The sequence below is a fragment of the Hipposideros armiger genome, unplaced genomic scaffold, assembly GCF_001890085.2.
Source record: "Hipposideros armiger isolate ML-2016 unplaced genomic scaffold, ASM189008v1 scaffold_72, whole genome shotgun sequence".
Classification (NCBI taxonomy): domain Eukaryota; kingdom Metazoa; phylum Chordata; class Mammalia; order Chiroptera; family Hipposideridae; genus Hipposideros; species Hipposideros armiger.
The window spans coordinates 195,497-211,404 of record NW_017731422.1 but is presented as its reverse complement, the minus strand read 5'-3'; the positions used below and the strand labels follow the sequence as shown (position 1 = coordinate 211,404).

The following is a 15,908-nucleotide window of genomic DNA, read 5'->3' as shown; positions in this document are numbered from 1 at the left end:
CGGGCTGGTGTGGCTCTAAAGCCCATTCCCTCTGCATGCTGTCCTCTGCTCATCTAGGGATCTTTCATTCCAGTGGACTACCAGAGATAGTAAATTATTTTCCCAAAGTGAGTGGTTTGAAAACCTGTACCCAGAGCTTCTGCCTCCTTAAACAGTCCTCCTTCTGTCTCCCGACAGCCAATGGGTGTATCCTGTGTCCCATTGCCTCTGTAAAGGGCACAGCAAGGGTGGAGGCCTCTTAATACCCACATGGGCAGAAACTGGCTGCTTTGTTTAACACACACATAGCTCGAGCCTGATCCAGCGACTGTAAAGGATCTGAATGATACACTAGATCTGATTAGAGATAGTCTTGCCATCTGTTAATAAAAATCTGTCTGCCAACAGACCGAGCTACCCACGTGGGTGGCAGTAGAATACAAAGCAGGGTAAGTGTGTGAAATGCTCCGTCACTGTGGAAGAACAGCAAAGGCCAAGGCATGGAGATGAGACTGGAGAGGCAGCTTGCTAAGCTGGAGCTCACCAGCTGACCTACCCGGGCGTGGCCACATTGGAGAGTGACTCATCCCAGCCATGCCTTTCAAACCCCAGATCAAAGCTGACCCGCTGCATGAACCTTGACCTAAGACTGTGCATTTTGAGATTTCATCAACTCCTTCTGGGCTGTCGTATAATGTATGTGAATGCTGGGACTTGAGTTCTCAAGTCATTTATGTAAAAGGTACATTTGTCACCTGCACTAGGAATTGCTCTTTGTCCCTGAAAATTCACCTTCCTCTTTTTCTGTTTATAACAGAATCCTGATTTGTAGCCGGGCACAGCACCACCAGGAAAAAGGTGGTGTTCTCATCCTCTCTGGCATCTCAGTATGTCCATGTGCCCATGTTCTGTCCAGGTGAATCTGGAAGGCAGTGATATGTGCAAGTTTTGGAGCCTGCCCTGAGAGAGGCTCACCCATCCTCCATCCTCCTGCCTAAAACAAGGCCTTTGACAAACTCAAGCACCGTTGGCTCATTCTCTCATCTACATTTTATTCAGCATCTACTAAAGGTAAACTATCGCACTGAGGCAAGACTGCTGGCATGATAGCAACAGGGCATGGTAGCAAACTTTCCTTTCTCTTCACTTTGTGCATGAGAAACTTGAGGGAATATTAGCCTCGATGAACATATTTTAGTAATGATATTGAGGATTTGGTGTGGCGGGGAGGGGAAGGTTGCACGCACGTGTACTTGCTTTCATGAGAGGCCCATAATATTCCCGTCCAGCATTTAACATCCCTGAATTTCTATTTCCAAGCTGTCAGAAATTTCAAGAGGCATGAGGGCAGGCTTTTAGGATAAAGGACATCCAACTGTGATTGTGAGTCTGCCTCCCTCCCTCACTCACTCAGTGATTTTTCCAGGGCCGGGACCAGGGTGTGGAGCCCTGATTTTAGAAGACAATCAATATATGCCTGCTAAATGGGATGCACTTCCTGAATAGCCGAGGTGTAGGGCTAGGATATACATCCCCCTCTGTCCCCCCAAATCAACTTTGTTGAATGGCAATTCAGTGTCATCCTCCAGATGGTTACTTTTCTATTTCGACTCCTTTCCTCTTTAAAAAAAAGACAGAAGAATAACAAAAAATAGTCAGCCTGATTCAAGAATGCTAAGACTCTGCAGCTGTCTTTCAGGCCCTCATCCTGTCTGGCTGGGGTGTGGGGACCCCCTCTTCTCTACTCGCCTCTCAGCAGCATCAGGCTCAGTGTAGCCACGGTCACACTACAAGCAGAGAGGACTTTGGGTCAGAACAAGGGAATGGGTCTCTCCTCTTCTTAAGATGCTTCCCATGAGCCAATCCAATTGGATTTGAGCATAAGGTCCAGACTCCTTCCTAATGTGGGTCTGTCTTCTGTATAATTCTGCATCCACCCAGGGCTCTCTTTCCCAGACATCATTATTCTTCCTGGCATTTCTGCTTTGGTGCAGGACCCTCCCTCTCCCAGGGATACCCTTCCCTATTTCCATCTTTCTTCCATCTTTCTACTTAACCTGTAAAGCTGTAACTCAAGAATTACCTCCTTGGGGAAACCTTTCCTCATCATCTGAGACCACCCTCTTTTTGGTTTCTGTAATGCACTGGGCTTACTCACATCGTGGTGTCTTCTAAACTCTGTATCTATTCACCACCTTCACTCCTCCATCAGCTTATGAACTCCTTGAGGGCAGGAGGTGGGCCTCCATTCCTGAATTCACAAGGACTGAAGCAGAGCTTACTACCTAACAAGTGCTCTGTCATGCTCGTTAAATGCAGAATGAATGGATGAGGTGCCTCACTAATCCTGTACACAGGTATCCGTGATTATTTATCGATCAAGTAGAAAGATCCTGACAGCTCTTAACCTAAGTCTGCACCTTTTTATCTTTCTTTTTTTTTAACATCTGAAGAAAGTCATAAATAAGAGATAGTATGAAATCAGGTATTTTTTGCCTCTAAATACGAGGTTGCTTTCGACTAAACCATTACACCAAATTCTTGGTTCCACTTCCAAGAACTATGCAATAAGAATGTGAAGCAAAAAGTGGCAACCTGTAGTCTTTATACTGACTGGGTACATCACTTGGGGGAATACTTCTAAGCTGATTAAAAAAATGCTATTTCCCACCTATATCGGAAGGTATGAGGAAGCACTCATTGAAAGAGGGTTCAAAACTTCTGCAGCTTACATAAATGTCGATTGTTGTTGATTATATGCTAAGTGTTATTTAAATACAGAATATTATTTTGCTGAGCACTTTTCCTTACAAAGGGAGAATATAAAGTAGACCATCCACTATCCCTCTCATTAACAATTCAGATCTACTGCTTATTCATTTAGGCAATAGATGGTAGGACTTTCAGCTTCGTTTTTATTTTTATTATTTTTAAGTATCACAGAATTGTTTATTGGTTTTAAAATACAAGTTAATAAGCAGTCAGAGGTAAGTGTGCATGGCAGAATACAGAGTTTCTAGGGCAAAATGCCTATTAAGCAAAAGAGAAATTGAGCTCAGCTCAGGTAATTAATCTAATTTCTACCTATCTCCGCAGTTTTAAAGTAGAAATGGGAAGTGAAGGTCAATATTAAAAGTACTGCAATCATACTTTAGCATTACTGTGGTGAAACCAGTCTCTAACTTCATTTAAAATTCCTGTTCAGAGACAGATATAAATATATTTTGAAGAAATTGGTTCTGAGCTCAATCTCTCTTTTCTTTCTTGGTCATCTTGCCTTAAAACCTCTGTATGTATGCCACCATATAAACCTGGTCTTGGATCTAGAAATCTACGTCGACCATCCCTTTCAAAGAAGGCGGTCTAACAGCATGTTCAACATTACTGAGCATTGGAGTCTATCATTCATTTGTTAACACACATTTTCTCGCTGTTCCTGCATGGCAGCCTCTAGGAATTCAGAAGTGGACAAAGGGGAAACCCCTTGCCCTCACGAAGCTTGCATTCAGAGGTGGGGGGAAGGGACTAGACAATGAACCAGTAAATAAACAGACTACGTCACCTTGTGATTGTGCTGTGATGGTAAACAAGGCAGGACGAGGGGTGGAGAGTAACCAGCAGGCTGTGCTATTTTCGATTCAGCTGTCAAGGAACAGCTATATGATAAATGAAGAGGAAGCCAGGTGGATGCCAGGAGGAAGAGTATTCCAGGCAGAGGGCACAGCAATGCAAGTTCAAGGGGATACCTGGCCTATGCAGAGATCAGGGTGGTTAGTGCAGAGTGAGAGGAAGAAATGCCCAAAAGAGATGCGATTGGCAAGGCACCTGAGACAAGGTCTGATGGGCGTTGAGGCCACAGCAAGGGCTTGGTCTTTATTTTGAGTGAGATGGGAGCAGCAGAGCTTTTGAATTTTGGCCAGGTGGAGGTGGGGGGTTTATTCAGGCTGTTTCCCTTTCCGTGAACGCAAGTCAATATCAGTGACTTCCTTGGAGCTTCCCTGCTACACACCCCACCCCCTCAGTGGCTGCAGAGTGAGGACACTTCCTGTGTATCCAGACCTCTCATTTCCTGCTGTCTCCTACTCTAAAGGGGCCCCTTATTCAGGGACACTTGGAAGAGACAAGAAAAGTCCCAAACAAGGGACGAGACACAGTCTGAGAACTGCGGCATCCATGCCACCTGTCTGGGTCTGTGCTTCCTCACGTCTTAGCTGACCCAGTTGCTTCGCACTCTGAGTCTGTGACCTCAGAGTGTCCCTGAGGTATGTCCTTGTTGCCCCTGTGCAAAGATGAGTGGAAAACTTCAGGGGAAGGGCCTGATATAATTGGGGGCAGGTAAGGTCAAGTGCCCTGGCAAGAAAACTCAAAACTCCATATAAGAAACATACCAATAACAACGATAATGATAATGATAACAGTGACGATAAGGGTTAACAATACTTGCGCATACTGTGTCTGCCAGTCACTGGTAAGTTTTTTTTATAGATGCAAATGCATTTAATCCTCACCACCAAGCTATGAGGTAGGCACTATTATTTTCTTCATTTTGTATTTGAGGCTATGGAGGCAGAGAGGTAAGGCAATTTGCTCAAGGTCACACAGTAAATAGCCGAGTGGCCAGACGGAATTCTAAGCAGGATGTCTGACTTGGAAGCTGGGCCTTGCTTCCTTCTCACACGCCCTAAGTTGGCAGAGGAGGCCTCTTTACAGGTCGAAAGAGTATTGTCCTTTTGGCAAAAATGGAGCTGAGGCGAATAAAGGCCAGCACCGCAGGACAGAGCACAGGCTTTTGCCTCCAGCGGGACTGCTAATCTCTACATCTCCAGAGCTAGTGTGAGCGCTTGAACATGGAAGGCACTCAATACATATTTGATGTATGAATGAATGGATAAAAGCACTTTGGATAGTGCCTGACAAATAGTAAGTGCTCAGTACATTGCTGGTATTATTAAGTTTGCTCATGGCTTGCATATCCTGTTCCAGGAAAGGCGGTCTTGAGATGTCTTAGTCAATACCTGAAGGCACAGTGAAGTCACAGAAGAGGAAATCAATTCTATCCAATGTACTATTGATGCAGGCTATAATAATATACCAAGGGATCTTGTGTTGTGAACATACCTCCGGTCCAAGTTTTCTCCTTATGAATTATGGGATCTTGCTGCCTTTGGAGGTCTGTGAGAAAGCTGAGTTTGTATAATTTGGAAAGCACTGTCCAAAAGTAAAACGTCATTATGATTATAATTAATACTTTCACCACTGCGGCTCTACAATTTGTCACAGATCACCAAGTCAACGGGAAAATGTTTGGTGACATCAGGAAAGGGGCGGAACTCTCACACTGCTGGTGAGACCCTAGGTTTTCCAGCCTACTTTTTTTCCCCAATAGATGGCACAGTTAAAATTTGGAACAAATCTTAAAACAAAATCCAAAACAGATGCTACACCTACAAATGCCACAGTAGACTGATTGAGAAAAGTAAAATTATCTCAACCACTGATTATGTAAAGGTAGTGTTCACACCTCTGAAAAGAAACAGAAGACAAAAGCAGTGTTTTGAATACTAGAGTAAATATTACAAAAGAGCTCAAGGTCTTATCTTCTAAGATTTACATCTTTTTCCCCCAATAATTGATTAACAGCTTGTTAATTAATCCTTAGGGAAATTTTGGTTGTGAAAAAGTGAGGCAGACCACAGTCTGAGTTCCACTTCTGTCAGTTAATGGCTGTGTGATCTCATGCAAAATCTTAACTTCTCTGATCTGGAACCTATTTACCATGGGGCAGATAAATAGATGCCTTGGGCTATTATACGAGTGACAAGGAGTACCTGGTGTGTGACACATGCCTGGCACTTAGAGGTATTTAGTAAATAGAAAGAGTTGTTAGAATTTTTTAAACTGCCCATCTTGATAACATACCATATATATATATATATATATATATATATATATATATATATACTTTTTTCATTTTCTTTTTTATTATGAACACCTAGGCAGTGAAAACTGTTATGTTAATACATACAGAGACACACCCAAAACATGATAACATATAATATTGATCCATAGAGATGGACACCTTCAGGGCTTTACATTTGTCAGGATGTGGGATGGTTAATGCTTAATTTAGTAAATGCCCCCAACAAAGTCCAATCTTTGGGGCATAAGATGAACACTGCTCATATATTCCTTTAGAGACACGAGAGAAGGAGAGGGAAAAAAGTCTTACAAGTGAGGAGCCAACTACCCTATTTTCGGGACAAGTAGAATATTAAGGAAGATTCTCTTGGCGGGGTTCAAAGCTGGTGCATAGGCCTATCTAGCAGAGAAGGATAGGTTTGCTGAAGTCATCTTTCTGGAAGCTCAAAGGTCAAGATCTTTTTGAAAGCCTTTTAAAAAACGTCCAGAGCTGGTATATCAGATTCTTGGGAGAGTAATTATGCTACTAGGCTGCAAGGACTTCAACACCCCTTTGGGTTATACAAATTTTTTAAAGGGCCATGAATTTCTTAGTGTGTTTTTTCCCCTTGAAGGAATTGTTTAGCTATCGTTTAGGCTTCTGTTCAACTATTTTGTCAAGAACCTTCTCTAGGTTCCAAATCTCGTACATGGTTAAGAGCACACAGTTTCTAATAGCTAGTTATATAGGTGAGAGTAGAACGGAAAATGCCTTCTATGACCATGGAGATAAAAAAAGAAATATATAGTATATACATGTATACATTTTCATATGTGTGTGACATATGTGTGTGTGTGTGTGTGTGTGTACAAGGTGTGATCAAAACATATGATGAATATTTAAATTTTAAAAAATTCAGTACAGTAGAAGACACATTGCCATTAATCCCCCTCACAATACCTGCCCTTGCTTTGAACACAATTATCCCATCATTCTTGCCACTTTCTGAAGCAGCTCTGGAAGTCCTCTTTCATGAGTGTCTTTAGTTGTGCTGTCATGGCTGCTTCCATGTCCTGAATTAATTCAAAATGTTTACCTTTCATGGTCATTTTTGACTTTGGGGAAGAGCCAGGAGTCACACGGTGCCAGATCTGGTGAATAAGGTGGATGAGGACACACCGTAATGTTTTCATTTGACAGAAATTGCCGCATACCAGAAGCGATGTGTGACACGGAGCCTTTCTGTTGTGATCACAATATATGGTGAATGCTGCTACTGAGTGCCATCCAACGGAAATGCTTCAATATGGGAAGCAGCACACTGAACCTTAGTAACAGTGTGTGACAAGTTTCAACTTGCTCAGTGCAGTCAGTTGGGTGTGAGCTACGGTTGGAAGAAGGTGTGTTCTAAAGTGTGCCATAAATCATCCTCCATCATGACAACGCTCCGTGTCACACATCGCCTCTGGTGTACAGCAATTTTTGTCAAATAAAAACATTACAGTGTGTCTTCATCCACCTTATTCACCAGATCTGGCACTGTGTGACTTCTGTCTCTTCCCAAAGTCAAAATGATTCACCTCTAGATAGATACATTTTCCATGAAAGAGGAGTATGAAAGCACATATAGTGACTATTTTCTAGGGAAAGTCTAATTGCTGGGTATTTTATTCTCAAACAATTTTAAGATAAATTCTCCATTCTAGGTAGAATGGAGAGTATATAACTTTCTATCTGCTTGAAGTCCTCATTAAATGATCTCAATTTTTTTAAAGTTGTGTTTTAGAATCAGCTTAGGTTTACAGCTGAAAAAGGATACCTTCCCTTTACATAAAGATAACATAAATTGTCCCTTTACATAAAAAACTTCTGGGCCAGGCATGGGTTGGAGAGTTTGTGACCTCCTTGGACAGCTGGGCTATTCACCGCAAAGTTGCAATGGCTATTAAGCTTCCAACCTAAACAGGTCAAGTGATATTAAATGTTCCAGTGATCATATTCTTTCTTATTTGTCAATTCTAAGCATCATTAGAAAGTACTAAAACAGCCGATTATAAATTATTGATAGTGGTACTCAAACAGAATCGCTAAGGATGCAAATGGTACTCTCTGAGTTTTACAGTAAAATCTGTTTCTTTAGTAGAACAATGTTAATGAAGATGTTGTTTTGTTGTTGTTTTTAAATCAATCTGACACTCAGGTTAGAGGTAGCAACTGTCAGAGTCGCGTTTACTTTCCAACAGTGAAAAGACCCTTTAAACAGATCAGCAAGTTTTTGGTTGACGTTCCTGCTTAACAATGTCATTAGTGGAACACTGTACCTTGTCTTTCCCTAACATGACAGGTGGCTGAAGAATCTGCCTATTAATCTTCTCAGGAAGCATCTGTCACTTGCATACAATCGCTTCTTACTCTGTGAAAGATGTGTGCTACTTTCTGCAGAAGCAAGAAAATGTTGCACATGTAAGGATGCTGTTTCTTAAAGTCTTTTCTAGGGTTAATTTCTAACATTCACTTTTTTGCATAATTCATTTATTTTCAAAATAGCCTCAATTCTAGTCCATTTTATTATCAAAGAAAGAGCAAGTTTTTGTTTGGCTAGAGAGTTAGTATCAGTTATGATCACGTCGCTTCCTCTCTGACCACTTCCCCCCCACTTCTCCCCACACATTCCCTTTTAGTTTTCAGAAGGTAAACATTGTCTGGAGATATATAACAAATATTATTTAATATTACAGCCATTGAATAGAGCATGAGAGTTTCTGTTAACAGTTTGGTTACTAAATGTTACCACGAATCTCCCTGGAGGGTTTCAATGTTTGAGAACTAAATCATGCAAACTCTTCTAAGTTACTGAGTGAACGCAGGGTTTTTGAAGGTGCTGAAAGAGCTTTAGAGCACTGCAGAGCCATGAGGTCATGGCTGTGGCCAGATCCTCTCTCCAGCAGTGACTGCATTTGCAATAAGCATAAGAAATAGGCATGCCCAGCTCCCCTGATAAATCAATACAAGTTTCTCTTCCAAATCAATTCCCAATACCCAATACCCACATATTCACTCATGTCACTGGTCTCTCCTCAAATCGGAGTATCATACCAATTCTCCTTCATCCTTTGCCTCCTACGTGCCAAACAAAACAAATAATTTGAAATTTCCAGTGGTTCAAATGACAGAGAGATTTTATTGTACCAAGGGACCACGATGTGCTGGTTTTTTGGTTTTTTTTTCATAAGTCACACAACAGCATGACACAGACTATGAGTCAGTCACATCATACTGTTGTGTGAAAAGGAAAACAAAATACAAAGCAGTCGAGTATTTTTCTCAGTATGATTATCAGGTGTCCAGAAGGGCTAAGAGACTTTCCCAAGGTTCCATGGATTGGGAGGATATTGGGAAAGTCTCAAAAGCAGAGGAGAGAAAGTAGAACTATGAGTCACCGTATAAAGGCCCTGGCCTTTCAGAAGGAGGAAGAAAAATCCTAAGATTCCAAGCACAGCAAAGCTTATTATGCTGAGAACAAATATTTGCTTATCAACAGGCTCAAAATATAGTGAGGGAACTCAGTTAAGCACAATATCTAAAAAGGAGCATCCTTTAAAATATAAATTATGCCATATGATAGTGATAGCCTCAGCAGGTCCCTGAATGACTGAATGATTAAAAGAGGTTAAAAGGGGGGGATGGGGGGCTGGGTAAGAATACATCAGATATGATCACCTCTCTTTGCATTTACTATTCTTTCTCCTGAAATGCTTTACCCTCAGATCTACACATGACTCTCCCACTCACTCCTGGATGACACTGGAACAATGGCATTTAATAAACTGCCACCTTCCCAGAGAGACTTCCAATGGCCATCCATTGAAAAGTGGGCAAAGGAATTTCTAGAGTAAGACAAATATGGTGGAACTTCATTTGCCTAATTCCCTTGTCTTTTTGGTACTATGATCCAGCAGTTTGGGTGAGTCTCAACATTTCTGACAGCTTAAAGACACTGCTTCTAAAACTGCGTACATTAAGTCTTATATTGGGGGATATGGATCAAAGTGTTTAAGCAGAGGTCATATTCTAGGGGATTGACTGACCTCACCCATACCTACCTGTGTCTAGAAGAGACATGACACTGATTTTATATGATAATCTATGCCTGGGCTCCATTCAGATCAGCCAAAATACAAGCTCTAGCCATGGTGCTGGGCGTTGTCAATTTTTTTTTAAAGCTCTCCATGGAATACCAATGTGCAATCAGGTTTAAGAACTACTGGACTAAAGGAAAATATAAATTTAATTACCCATCTTTGTATCCCTTTCATTTTCCCAAGGGTTTGGCTCTTTGGGGAGGGGAAAGACTATTTTCAGAAATATAATAAGACTATTGAAGAAAATTAATGCCCCTCCCCCCACACACACGTGCGTGCATGCACACACACACCCCTCTGTAGTTAATGTCACTTTTCTCCTATTAAGAGCTTCATATTTCTTCCTCTCCCTGAGCACTCTTAAGCCATAAAACAGACAGCTAAATTCATGATACCACTGACTAAATTTCTGGAGAAATAAATATGGCGGAACTCCATTTTCCTGAGTTCCTCCTTTTTATAGTACGATTGCCCTAGCAGTTTTGGCAAAATTTAGGAAATTGGAGTCCGAAGGGCCCCTAGTGCAACCAGGTGAGATCCACGAAGACAAGGCTTTCTAAGTCAAGATCAGACACTGGATCCACATATGCCTCTACCACCTTCAAACAAACCACTGCACTTAGGAAGGGTGCCTGCTGGCTGCCTAGCCCTGGGGTGGCTGCTTTCCCATAGGGGCAACTTGTGGAAAGGAAGGGACTGCAAAAAGCCAGTAAGCCTGAAGTCCGGCAAGCTGGATACTGGCAGGTGAGACAAACCCTCACAGAGGCCTCCCTTTTCTTTGACAGTAGATATTAAAGACTTGGAAGAAAGGAACTCCTGGCTCCACCATGATCTGTTATTGGCAATTAATGAAATTTACCTTTGGGGAAACTTTGGTGCCAGACTTTTACATTTGAACATGACAATAAGAATGCTCATTCTTGAACAAGGATGATATAGGTTTTCTCAACAAACCTCTTTGGCCAACCATAATTTATTCATTTTTTCCCCCTTTTTAATAAACATAAAGTAGATCTTAGCTTGATAATAATGTCACTGTTTTACATTAAATGATGAAATGTCTGAAAGGAACGGCCATGTTTTCTGAATTGCTAGAGTGTGTGTGTGAGTGTGTGTGTGTGTGTGTATGTGTGAGTGTGTGTGTGTGTGTGTGTGTGTGTGTGTGTGTGTTTGCATTTGGGGGAATAAGAGGGAAAACACTTTCTGTGGGATTGTCATTGTAAACTCAGTTAGAATTAGGACCTTCCAATAAACTGGCAAAAGCCACCTATCACCTTCAGGGAAGGTCTAAAGAGATAACAATGATGAGATGGCAATAGGTAACATTTACTAAACACTAAATATTTGTCAGGCACTATGTTAATGTTTTTAATTGTATGGTTGTCTTTAATCCCGTACCAAGCCAGTGAGGTAGAAACTATTATCCCCGCATTACAGATGAGAAAACTAAGTCACAGAAAGGTTAGGTAATTTGTCCCAAAGAGACAAAGCCATTGTGATTCAGAGCTGTTTAGCAGTAGGGACATATAACACATCTTTCTGGTGGGAGTCTTCCCAGAAAACCCCATATATTTCTGATGAACAGTGTAAGTTGTTCCAGTCTGATCCTGATTCATCTCCTTTCCCTGTTTCCCCTCCAATCTCTTAGAATCCTATTGCAGTCAAATGCAGTGACTCAACTGGACTGCAAAACGGAATGTTTTCCCATCCCCATGCCTTTCCTTTTTCTGTATCAAAATCTACCCATCATCAAGTTCAAGAACCACTTTCTCTATGAAGCCACTCAAGTACAACCAGCTGTGAAAATTTTGTGTCCCCTTAATTCCGTAAGACGCTCTGTCTTTAAGAAATACTTGCCAACTGGTTGTTTTTATGTCTATCTCACAGATACCCACGTCCTATAAGCATATCTTCAACTCCTTCCTGAATCAGCACAATGCCTGGCATATTGCATATGCCTAATAAATAGTTTCTCACTATCCTTTCTTGGACCAACAAAAGTTTAGACTATCTTATGCAGGGCAAGCATGTAAACAACAGAGAACTGGTGAGGAGAGAGGCGAGCTATGAAGTTTTATTTCTGTTTCAGCAGTAGCTGGAAGATGTCTCTCTACCCAGTTACCCACGCCAAACTTCAAATTGGTTTTAAGCTGGAGGGTCTTTGAGGACTGCTCTCGCTTCTGGAGTGCTCACGGCAGGTACAACTGGAAGGATTGTGAGTCTTCGCAGGCATGTTTCCATTCCGGATGCAAATATACGCAGCACCAAACCATGATCTAATTTTCTGACCTCAGCATGACAGAGGGTAGACATTTCTACAGCACTGGCATAAGAGCTGGTAAACACAGGGTCACACATTTAAAATATGTGGGAACAACAAACCAGACTTTTTACACCATTTCAAAAGAGTGATCACAACCTTGAATGACAGGCAGAACCATGTGCTTTGCTAGTGAACACACAAATCTCCACCTGGAAAGTACCTGCACACTCAACAATAAAGAATTCAAGGTCTTCCTTTAAGTAAAGACTAAGGCAAGGGCGGAAAACAATTATGCAATGTAATTCCCCTTTTCTTCCTCCCATCACACAACGAGCAACTGTCCTTTGTGTGAGTGTGTGTGTGTGTGTGTGTGTGTGTACGCGCGCGCGTGTGCGTGTGAACTGTTTAAATAAAAAGCTTCCACTAATTCTTATATTAAATATGAGACCAGAGGTCAAAATTCCCATTTTATAAGCCTGGCATCCTTTTAATAATATAAAACAGAATGGGAAAATAAATGAGAATGACTATCCTCAGGGAACAATTACCATGACAATTAAACAATTGCTGCAGACATTGAGGACCAGGGCCATAGAATACTAAGTCTTAAGATGCAAAATTATGCCTGAACTTTCTTTGTGGACAACTGCTCAGAGAAAATGACTTGCTTCCTCTGAAAAAAAAAAAAAATTAGGCAGCTGCTCTCCAACTTCGATTTCCAGAGAGCTTAAGATTGAAACTGCCATCTGTAGAGCAGCTTTTGTTCAATTTGAAGACCAGATCATAGCATATTTAAATGACAAGCCATGAAGGGGTTACTGTCCCACTAGCAGGGTGTCCTGGGTGTGGTGTTTATTATATGTGCTTTCAGCATTTAATCATAGATTCAAAACACCTCTCAACATTCAGGACTGGCAAATTCTCCTTATTGACACAGACAGGAGATTACAAAAACACGTCTACTGTGAAAGGGATGACCAGGGATCACCTTAGAAAAAGCAAGAAAAAACAATGGTAGACCTTATCACATTCTAATTAATGTGCTATTTCCCTCTTCTAACTTATTCCAATTAAATACTGTCATGCACTCGACACATGCATTCCTAGTATACACAGTGAGCCAAAAACTAGCAACCGAAGTCTTGTTTCCTTAAGCTAAAAAGGCTCTGCCAAGCAGCCTCAGGGACAGCAATGATGAAACATAAGACTGCAGGTGCATACCTTCACCTCCTGATTGGTAAAGACCTCGATGTCCATCACACAGGCAATCAGAGTGGAAACATCACAGTCCATGCTAGGGGCTGGCATTCCCCTTCCTGATTTGCAAAAGAGTTAGGCAGCCTCCGAGTTGTGCCTGACGGGGTGATGGGAAGAGTCTCCAGGTGGGCGATGCCGTGGCGGGCTGGGTGCTGCCTTGCCCTGGGGACTGCCGAAGCTCAGCACCTGAAGCCCACTCCCGCTGCACGCACGCAGCCCTCCGCATCTGAAGGAGCACAGCAGAGTCACGAAGGGCTGGCTTTCTCATGGCAATGACATCACCACCAAGACTGACACAAGCTGAAGCTATTTTTTTCCCCCAAGCCTTTTATCTCTAGGCAGTGCAGTGGAGCAAATTGAACATGATTATGTGCTAAATCTGAACTCAGACTAAATCAATTCAGGCAGCACTAGCTAGGCACTGAGTCATAGCTGTCGTTTCAGCTGAGTGCTTATGTTTGCAAAATGGGGGGTGGGGGGAGAAGCTATCACCAGAGGCTCTGTTTGGGGGAGGGGGAGGAGGGGCAAATTCATTCTGCCGATGAGCCTCCTGAGGTTAAGGTGTGACAATTTTCTGCCTCAGAGACGAGCAGGAAGTTGAGGCATTTTGCAAATTGCTCTCCTTCTGTTAATTGCCCCGCGCTGCTCCGAGAAGCCACACATGTTCTGGGCATCCTAATGCATCCCGGGCACGGGCTGAATAGAAATCCATTCTTGGGCTGAATAGAAATCCATTCTTGGAGTGACTGAAGAGCTGGTCGTCAGTCATTTAGGCAGCCTGGTAAGAGGAAATAATTAGAGGTTTATGAAATACTATTTGAAGCACGTAAGTGCAGACTAGTAACTCTAAAAGCACCCTTCCAAGCTCAGGATTTCAGGCCATCTCCAAGGTCATTCAAACCCAAAGCAGCCTGTGGAAAGGAGTTACAGCAAACGTCTCACGCAGGGACAGATGGCAGAGTCTAATGGGAAAACACGCTGATGTGGGTCATTGTCAGAGCCTCGGGGCTCTGTTTTGCCTGAGACTTTGAACACGTCCGATTGCCTTTTCAGTCTCTTTTTCTGATGTGAATCTCTGGAGGGCAGAGCCGTGGATAATTCACCTTCATATCTTGAGCCTTTCGCTGAGCGTCTACCATGAGAAGGCAGTATCGTACAAGGAACAAAACAACAGGACAGAAATGGCCTTCTTTCACAGGAGGAGTGAGCAAAAGAAAAATATCAGATTAGTTTTTCTCTTATCATTAGTTATAAAAGTACCAGTGGAACTCACTAACATTGTATAATAGCAGGATTCTCCCCCGTAGGCATGCGGCTGCGTCTCTGTGGCCATCAGAGCGTCATGATTTGAAGCAGACTGGAACCTTTCTCACACATGGTTGAACAAAGTGGTCCAACGTTGCATGCGGATGAGAAAGGTGACATTTCGGACTGAAGGTAGTTTTGTGGTGGGTCCTCACCGGACTACATTTGAGTGTAGTGTTCCACTTCAATAAGGCATGTCCCGTGCTAAATGAAATCCGTCCACAAATACAGATATTTAGACTGGTGAAATTGTGTGTGTGTGTGTGTGTGTGTGTGTGTGTGTGTGTGTGTGCGCGCGCGCGCGCGCGCGCGCGACATTGTCCAGGGTACGGTGGGGAATGCGAAATCATATATGCAGATAATTCAACTAACATTCACTGAATGATGTCTATGTGCAAAGCTCTGCACCAGATGCTCTCAAAGATAAAATGATGAAGAAGCAAAATTCACTGTCCTTAAGGGCTTAAAATCCAGGGGAGGAGCTAAGACATGGAGACAAACACCTGTACAACGAGGTGATGGTGGCTGAGGACGTACAGACAGCATTTGGTGGGAGCTCTGGAGAAAGGGTAATGGATGCTGAAGGGAGCTGTGGCTGGGGCATCAAGGAGGCGATGACCTCTATATATTCCTAAAACATGGGGAAGACTTTGTGAGGCAGTAAAGGAGTAAGGAGAGCCCTCCAGATAGGCGCAGCAGACTAGAAATGGCCAGAGAAAATAAAGAATAGGGTACGTGTGAGGTAAGGTACATTGAAGGTTAAATTTGACTGGAGCCAGGGGTCGACAAGGCAACAAGAGTCAGACAGGGCCTTGAGGGGCCCTTAGTATCTATCTGATTAACCATGGAATGCCAGGCAAGGTTTTTGAGAAAGTAAATAGGGTATATATAAATTAAGCTAAATTGTAAAGGAAATACAAACATGAATACAGTGTTGAATACTATTAACATCTATTCAAAAGGCAAAACGAAGAAATGGTTTATTTTTTCATATGCCATGGCATATGCTAAAATATACTTTTTAAAGGTTTCATCGCAGCGGCATGCTTGTAAGTGTGTAACC

At 42.3% G+C, this 15,908-nt stretch overlaps 1 protein-coding gene across 5 annotated transcripts in view; it reads right to left on the bottom strand.

The window, feature by feature from the left end:
- The window catches only part of RCAN2 (regulator of calcineurin 2), a 279,300-nt gene that overhangs the window by 87,511 nt on the left and 175,881 nt on the right, over positions 1 to 15,908 (bottom strand). The window contains exon 1 of one of the 5 annotated variants that reach the window (XM_019642762.1): positions 13,505 to 14,001. The exons of the other annotated variants lie outside the window; for them this stretch is intronic. Within the exon in view, the coding sequence (XP_019498307.1) occupies positions 13,505 to 13,591 (87 nt within the window). The 5' untranslated portion in view covers positions 13,592 to 14,001. Of the gene's footprint in view, positions 1 to 13,504; positions 14,002 to 15,908 lie in introns of those variants that run through there. 5 annotated transcript variants of the gene reach the window in all.